Below are 9,271 nucleotides of genomic sequence, written 5' to 3' on the forward strand. Positions count from 1 at the left end.
ATATAAAATAAATGTTACCAAAAAAAAAAACAATTATGAACTTTCCATGAATTAAAAACTATTTTTCGGGCACCATCTTTAGGGAACTGTAACTAAGCATTGGGAGGTTCAAAAAAAGTTTATATGAAGATCCACCCTATTTTTTGACGAGGAATCACTCCCTGAATTTTTTCGCAACTATTCATATAGATCCTGTATAATGTTGAGTATTATTTTGAAACTTCAACGAAAATATATAAATTACATTATGAACCAAAAATTGAAGGTATAAAAAAATATAATAAGAAAATAACATCACAGCTTCAGATAATTTTTCAATTCTGGAAAAAGCACCTCCTCGACAAATTAATGGATGAAAAAAAATCTTCAAAAATGGGGGGCACTGTCTAATATATTGTCACAGGCGCAATAGTACCTAGATACGGCTCAGATTTTTCCACTGGATCTAAATTGGCCTTGAACAAAAATTTAAGGAATTAAAAAATTATCCATTAGTTTTAAAATAATATGCATGAACACACAACAATTCTCCCAGATCACGATAGAAATCGATACAGTAGATGTTTTTCTAATCCTTCCTCAACTATTTATCTCTGAGATAGGCTTACCTAAATAAAAATTTATAGCATAGTCGTTATCGATTTCAAAAATCAGAAATTCGCATCTAAAAATAAAATATTTCTTATCGAGGATATTGAGAGTAATCTCCTTTGATCCCAATCAAATCTATCAGACAGAAAAAACTCAATCTAATCTTTAGCAGACTATATAAAATGAAATCCGTAAACATCACCTCAAATTTGAAAATTCGTTCAATCATTTTTGATCAGCTGAAATGAAGGTTTTAGCTCTTATTTGTATTGTTGTGATTGGCTGTGTTAACGCCATCAGTGACGAAGAAGTTTTACAAAAATGGGAAAATTACCAGGTAAGTTCTACGTATGTAATTAAAACAATCAATTTGAACCTATTTCAATGATTCGAGTGAGTTTGGAAAAAAAATTGCTCAATCTAATAGTTATTTATGCAACAAGTGCAATAAACAATTTTTGCACGAGTTGCATACAACATTTTTTTCTATGTTCATGCAAAAAGCAAAAAATTATTTATTGAGGTGCGGCACTAGGTGTAGGAAAATGAAAAGCGCAACTTGAATACTTTATTATTAATATCGATTTGCATTGAAACAGGAACTAATGCGTTACGAACAATTTAACTCAAATTTTATTTTTACCCTCAATGTTGAAAGTGAATGAACAATTGGTGCAATTTTCAATATGAGTGCAATAAAAAATTTATTGCACTAGTGCAATAAAGAACTTTTTTTTCCACTAAATATAGTTCAATAAAGTTTTGCTTTTTGCATGAATGTAGAAAAAGTAAATAATGAAATTTTTTACATATTGAATAAAATAATAAGTTTAATTCTCTGTCGAATTATCAGGTGGAATTCGGCAAATCCTACAGATCACCAATTGAAGCCCGTAAACGTTTGGCAGTATTCAAAGACAACTTGGAAAAAATTGAAGCACACAATGCCCTTTACGAACAAGGAAAATCTACTCATACTGAGGGCATCAACCAATTCACTGATTGGACTCAAGAAGAATTCATGCAATACGTGAACAAAGGTTTGCTCAACAAACCAGTCATTGTTGGCGACATCTTCAATGCAAGCAAAAGCTTCTCCAACGTTGGAGCAGTCGACTGGAGAACAGCTGGAGTTGTTACTCCTGTTAAGAATCAAGGACAGTGTGGATCATGCTGGTCTTTTAGTGCTGTGAGTTCACAGATTTATGTACACAAATTAAGTGATTTTTTACAGGTTTCGAGGTTCTAGGTTTTTTTTTACAAAATCATTTTTTTTTAAATGTTGCAACTTCATTTTAAAGCCTTCATCAGGGCTCTGAAATGAGAAGATAAGAACTACAATACTATTTTCATGGTTGTACTCTTTGAAAATCGAATCTTTTAATTATATTTCTCTATTTCAGTATCGTAATGTGTTCATTACAGTTCTAAGAACTGTAATGAACTCATTACAGCATTGTTTTCGTAAGTAATTGCACAAGTGCATCAAAATTACCGATAATTTTGCATGACAGCGTGTTGTCATGAAAACTGCATGAGTTCATTTTCATCTTTCTCCAAAAATGAAAATGACCGAATGCAGTTTTTCAAAGAAAACACGCTGGAATGCGAAATTATCCGGTAATTTTGATGCACGAGTGTAATTCGGGGGAATATTTCCCGAATAAACTGTTACATTACCTGTCAAACTGATTTAGAATGGAATTGCCATAGATTCGAACTGTGTAAGATGCATAGAAACTAAGCATCTATGAACAGAACAATTATCGCAGTGCAGTTTAGCTTCCTACAATGCAATTATCGCTGTAATTTTCGATAATTGTTCTCGAGATACATATAATTTTTGACAGGAGGGAAATATTCAGTTATATTTTTCGTTTTGTGGTTGTCTACACAGATTTCCAATACTGTCAAAATTCAACGAATATCAATAGTCAATATGATATAGTAATTTGGATTAAGTGAAATGATTTGCAACATTATACGCAATTTCCCCCAATTCTATTGGTGTTAAATCGATTTCGGCAGAAATAATTCACGAATTTAATGCGTAATTATAAATTATTTCGAAATTCGAAACATACGGTTGAAATTCATATTCCGTAATCTGTCAATTTTCGTAACAGTCACACCACCTGCCAAGATACACTACAAATGTCATTAGGATGTATAATCTGAATTTTTCATTGAATTTCGACAATTTTTCACAAAACTTGACTGAAATAGAGAAAATATCGTCTAATACTCGTTGCAGAAGCAATTCCAACACTCATGCGTTCCAAAACTCGCTCCTTCGTCGCTCGTTTTCGAATTTCGCATTCGTGTTGGAATAGGAGCCCATTCTGCAACTTGTTTTAGAATATACTATTGTTTCGAACAATTGCCGAGAATCCATGTTTTTTTTGTGATTTTATGATAATGTATCATACTAAATGTACTAATCCACCGCCTCTTGTGATCATTATGAAAGAGAGGCTTTTCTCTGATCAAAGGATGGTAGTTTTATAATAATAATAATAATTGACTTCATTCCCACAATACAAGATCAATACAAATAATTTTACAAAGAAAAAAAGATAACCTCGAAAATTCAAGAATAGGCGGAGTCCAGTAATGCACCTAAGTACATCTCCTGTTCAACTCAACCTGAACAAAATATAATAAATTTCATTGGTATAAAACAACCTAAGACTTTTAATTATATTAGAAAATTTATACATAAATATATAATATTTACAATAACTCTCTCTCTCTCTTTCTTTCGTTTGGTTAGGACTATGTAAATACACAATTCAGTCTTTCATATTCGATTCTGCTTAAGTTGATAGTGAGAAGAAATACTGGACTTGCAGGTTCAATATTTTTAGTTGAGAAGGAAGGGCATTGTACACAGAAGCGATGTTGTATGTGAAACACCTCTGGAAAAAAATAAAGATGCTAATTAATTATTTCTCTTTTATTAAGGGAGAATCGAAACTCTAAAATTCCCAATTTTTACAATAAAATTGTGCAAGAACCGTTGAGACATACGTTATAAATTATGCAGCTACAATTTTTTTTGTAATTCAGTTTTTTTTCTAGACTGGTGCCATTGAAGGTCAACTCGGCAGAAAAGGTAAACTGATATCCCTAAGCGAACAAAATCTTATCGATTGCTCAGCTGTCTATGGTAATAACGGTTGTAATGGAGGTCTAATGACAGCTGCCTTTGATTTCGTCCGAGAAAATGGAATTGAAAGTGAGCAAAATTATCCTTATAGAGCAATAGACGAATACTGCCAAGCAAATCCTTCAAGAACCGTCACTAAACTCTCTAGCTATGTGAACATTCCGTCTGGAAGTGTTTCATCACTCAAGCAGGCAATAGCTAACAAGGGTCCAATAGCTGTTGCCATTGACGCCACACTAACGCTACAGAGATACAGCAGTGGTATACTCAATGACAACTCTTGTAGCAGCCGGTCTTTGAACCACGGTGTTCTTGCTGTTGGTTATGGAAGTTCTAATGGACAATCTTATTTTATTGTTAAGAATTCATGGGGCTCCACTTGGGGAGAAGCTGGTTACTTCAGGTTGTCGATGAGCAGAAATAATCCATGTGGAATTGCTACTATGGCTTCTTACCCAGTATTGTAGATTATTTTGTGATAATTGTTATTATATATTGATGGTTAATATATGGCTTAATTGATATATTCTCACTATTCTCTATCATACTCCCATACAAAATTGAAAATTTGAAATGCCAAAAGTGAAATATAAGAACTTTCATCCACTGAGATCAGGTTTTGAATAATATTAATCTGGTAATTATACCATTTAAATTTAATTCTGTATTCATAGAGGTGAATCTATAAAAAAAAATCCAAACTGGAAATCTTGCTGTCACGAAAGCCCTAACCTGAAATTTTGGAAGATGTCGCCTTTATGGGCTTCAAGTTTTTTGATAGGACCATTTCGTACCTAGTCTACTTGAAACGCATATTAAGTTTAGATGGTTCCATTTTGGGGGTCATGATCCCTTTGACCCCCCCTAGGGGCCGCGCATGAACGCAACCATGTGTTGCAGTATTTGAAATCATGTGATGGTGTTTTAGTCCTTTTTGATTATTATGATGTTTGGTTTTGGCAACGTCGCGTATTCTAGGAATATCGGGACGTATGTTTTGTTAGATTATTAATGAGATGTATTGTTATCGGAAAGAAGAGTTGAAGTTTTCTGGAATAAAGTTTTCGGTGTTTAATATAACGGTTTTGGTTTCATTCACAGACATTTTAAATATATTAAGATTACAGTTCATTAGAAGGACAGTTTGCATTGTATAAATCCCATTTAGTTCCATTTCAATCCTTTACCCTGTTCCCTAACATCCTTATACATTGCGGTGCTGTGTGGAAGCAGAGAGCAGTTTATATTGGTAAGATTATTATAACATCATTTTTATTGGTTCAGCCAGATATTTGAACTTTAATTCAAGTTTCAGTTATTTTTATTTTGGTTTCAATCGGTATACAGAGTTTCGGAACTCATTTTCATTTCATTCTCAATTGTATTTGGTAATATTCATTCAGTTTATTTTGTTCGTTCATAAGGTATTGAGCGAAGTAAAAACGTGCGGTAGTTTTTGTATTTTTTCAGCGGCTGTCGTATACGATTCGTGTCCCAGAGTGAGCGTTGTTGCCAAGCGTACACAAAAGTATTCAATTCACCGTTGAGACTTGCGGGGTTAGTTTTCGAGTATTCTGCGCAATTGACTTTCAACACAATGGATGGAACGTCAACTGAACGGAAAATGAAGATACTAACAATTTGAAATGAGAGGAGCTTCATTCTGAGATTCCTGTGATAAACTGTGAGCTCAAAATACTTCTAGATCTACGTCTTAAAATCAACTATTTCGAAAGCATTAAAAAACTATAAAAACAATTTATCAGTTCAGCAGTGGCCTTTTCATCAAGCCTATGACTTTCTGATATTTTTATGTGATATTGAATAAAAATTTTCAGCTCAAAATTACCTATAAAAATTCAATTTTGGTATCTATTCGTAGATGACATACTTGCTGGCTTTCTGTAAGATCCAGAAAACTAATTCAGTTTCTAAATTACATAAAAAAATATCCACTTATTATGAGTACACTCAAGTAAAATTGAAAAATTTTTATACTAAAAGTTATATAAATATAAGAGATTTGATTAACTGATAGCGGGTTTCACATTATATTCAATCTGGTGATTGTCTCGTTAAAATTACCTCTGTTATATTTCCATCACGTAGATACATAGAAAAAATGAATAATTTTATTGGAACCCAAGAATTAACAGAAAGAACCGTCAATCCAACAATTGAAATTCAAAAATTTTGGCAAACCTAATATCCCTAATATTAACTAAGCCGAAGAATTATTTTGTAAACATTAACTCCTTATCAAACAAAACTCAAAAGCTTGATGAAAATTCTCAAAGAAAATGTACCAATTCATCCAGTGGTCTGATTCGTTTCTAAAAAAGGAAAAAAGACTAAACATCATCTTCAAAATAACTAACTAACTGCTATACAATTGTCATGCCAATTAATTCATATCTTTTAAGCCTGAATCTAGAAATTATGTTCTCAATTATTGAATTATTCCGAAAAATGAAACCTTCAATTTAGTGCCTGACATTCTGGAGCACCTAATCACATAACAGGGTGTCCCGGAAAGAATGCGACACACGGATACCAAAATGATACCATGAATGGAGATCATCATGGAGAACTCGTATAAGAGGCTTCAATCGCCTTCGTTTGGGATATACATGGTGATGTTCATCTTATAAGTGAAATTTCACAGTGCAATAACTCTCTAACTAATCGACCGAATAATTTCAAATTTTGAAGTTTGTCACCTTTACTACCACCTTCCTTCAATATTTCTGAAATCGAATGAATCCGATCCGGTCCAAGAAAATTTTTGACTTTTTCTATTTTAATGAATATTGGATCACCCTGTACGTTAATATCATATATCATACCATCTACATCCCAATCAGGATACGACCAAATTCCATTAAAATCTGATAATAAAGGGTGTTTTTTTTAGAGCTATAGAACTTCAAATTGCAAGAAAACAAGGATGGATTGTTCGATTGACATGAATTTTATTTATCCGCAAGATAATCTTGTGGCATTACATTTCAAATATGATTTCTGGCATATGACCGTCACAACTGGCTCGGATGTAGTCCAATCTGGACATCCAATTTTCGATGACTTTTTCCAACATTTGTGGCCGTATATCGGCAATAACACGGCGAATGTTGTCTTCCAAATGGTCAAGGGTTTGTGACTTATTCGCATAGACCAATGACTTTACAAAGCCCCACAGAAAGTAGTCTAGCGGTGTTGAATCACAAGATCTTGGAGGCCAATTCACAGGTCCAAAACGTGAAATTAGGCGGTCACCAAACGTGTCTTTCAATAAATCGATTGTGGCACAAGCTATGCGACATGTTGCGCCGTCTTGTTGGAACCACAGCTCCTGGACATAATGGTTGTTCAATTCAGGAATGAAAAAGTTAGTAATCATGGCTCTATACCGATCACCATTGACTGTAACGTTCTGGCCATGATCGTTTTTGAAGAAGTACGGACCAGTGATTCCACCAGCCCATAAAGCGCACCAAACAGTCAGTTTTTCTGGATGTAACGGTGTTTCGACATACACTTGAGGATTAGCTTCACCCCAAATGCGGCAGTTTTGTTTGTTGACGTAGCCATTCAACTAGAAGTGCGCTTCATCGCTAAACAAAATAAAATGGACGTAGTGCGCGATACGTATTCCGCACAGAACCATTATTTTCAAAATAAAATTGCACTATTCGCAAGCGTTGTTCAGGTGTGAGTCTATTTATGATAAATTGCCAAACCAAACTGAGAATAAATCACTTGACAACTGTTACATCTGTCGCCATTTCGAACAGTAATGCCAACTTAAAGTTATATAGGTACCTCGAAAAAAAACACCCGTTACTTGTTGAAGTTGAGGTTTTTAAAAGGGTTAGTGGATAGAGACTAGCAACCGGTGCCATTCCGATTCCGGGTTGGAGGGTGTGAAATATGCTACCGGGCAGATGACCGCAGGCGACCAGGTGACATCTGCGAAATGGGCGACTGGAAGAGTAAATAAGAACAACCTAAGTTTAAGTAAACTACCACTAAGAGTCCAATACCGCATTGCTACGTGGAACATACGGGGGCTGTTGCAGGCGGGAAAATTATTTATACTGGAACAAGAATTAATTAAACAAAACATCGATATATGTGGGATAGCCGAGACGCATTGGAAAGATAGGGGTCATTTCGAAGGTACAGAATACAAGATATTTATATCAGGTGCCGAAAAGACTGGACAGAGAGGTGTAGCCATACTAGTGTCAAAAAAACTAGCTCGGAGCGTTTATGAGTATCTACCGATAAACGATCGACTGATCATGATAACTTTCAACGCAAAACCTACCAAACTACATATATTTCAAGTCTACATGCCTACAACTGATGCCGATGATGACGAGGTAGAGGAAGTATATAAAGTACTGGAAGAGAAGATCTCAAAGATCCCAAGGAAACATATTGTCATAGTAATGGGGGATTGGAACGCTAAAGTCGGCGAGACACTAAACGATGATAACTTACGGGAAACCGTAGGTGAATATGGACTCGGTGAACGCAATGCGAGGGGAGAGCGCCTGATACAATTTTCTGTGGATAATGAATTCACAATCACAAACACTAACTTTAAGAAACACCCCAGAAGACTATCTACATGGACATCGCCAGGCGCAAGATATAAAAACCAAATTGACTATATTCTAGTAAGGAAGAGATGGAAAACTTCAGTTAAGGATGTCGAAACCAGAACAAGTGCTGAAGGTGGTTCTGATCACAAACTACTGAGAGCTGAATTCAAAATAAAGTTCCACGGAATATCGAAACCTATGAGCACAACCAGGGTTGTACCAGAAGACCTAGCCAAATTCCAATCGGCCTTGAAGAATAGCATAAAACCGAAAGCTACAGGAGACCCCGAAAAAACTTGGATTGACACAAAACAGTGGATTCTCAATGCTATTGACTCAACAAATTCCAAAAAACAATTGCAGAGACGGAAACACTGGATGTCAGATGAAACAATGGAACTTGTAGATCTCGGAAGAGCAGACTGGATTTGTCCCTGGAAAGGGCACCCGTGAGCAAATCTTGAATATCCGCCAAATTATCGAAAAATCGCGTGAATACAACCTGAAAGTTTACCTATGCTTCGTAGATTATACCAAAGCGTTTGACTGCGTTAATTGGCGTAGGATGTGGGGAATAATGAAAGAAATGGGTGTTCCACATCATCTTATCTGGCTCCTTAAAGCCTTGTATGGAAACAACACGACCAAGGTACGAATGAATAATACATACTCGAATCAGTTCAAGCTGGGGGCTGGAGTTCGCCAAGGATGTATTGTGTCACCACTGCTGTTCAATATATTGTTGTATTCCTCTTTGGAATAATGCACGATGTAGAAGAAAGAATAGCAGGATTGCTGTCACCAGGGCAGCTTTATTAAGGAAAGCTCCGTAAAACTTGATGAGATGAGAAGAAAAGGGTTTGCTGAGGGTAGATGCGATGATGGGTTGAGTTCACTTGTA

General features: G+C 35.2%; 2 protein-coding genes across 2 annotated transcripts; both read left to right on the forward strand.

Moving 5' to 3' along the window:
* The first annotated feature begins 773 nt into the window (after nt 1-773).
* On the forward strand, nt 774-4,293 carry LOC123683227 (procathepsin L-like). Its single transcript, XM_045622132.1, has 3 exons — nt 774-928; nt 1,445-1,780; nt 3,673-4,293. Exons 1-3 carry the CDS (start codon nt 836-838, stop codon nt 4,225-4,227), a joined length of 984 nt encoding a protein of 327 aa, XP_045478088.1. The 5' UTR covers nt 774-835; the 3' UTR covers nt 4,228-4,293.
* Nucleotides 4,294-7,704: 3,411 nt separating this feature from the next.
* On the forward strand, nt 7,705-8,823 carry LOC123682463 (craniofacial development protein 2-like). Its single transcript, XM_045621075.1, has one exon. The coding sequence runs from the start codon at nt 7,705-7,707 to the stop codon at nt 8,821-8,823; it is 1,119 nt and encodes a 372-aa protein (XP_045477031.1).
* The last annotated feature ends 448 nt before the right edge of the window (nt 8,824-9,271 follow it).

The sequence above is a fragment of the Harmonia axyridis genome, chromosome 6, assembly GCF_914767665.1.
Source record: "Harmonia axyridis chromosome 6, icHarAxyr1.1, whole genome shotgun sequence".
NCBI lineage: Eukaryota > Metazoa > Arthropoda > Insecta > Coleoptera > Coccinellidae > Harmonia > Harmonia axyridis.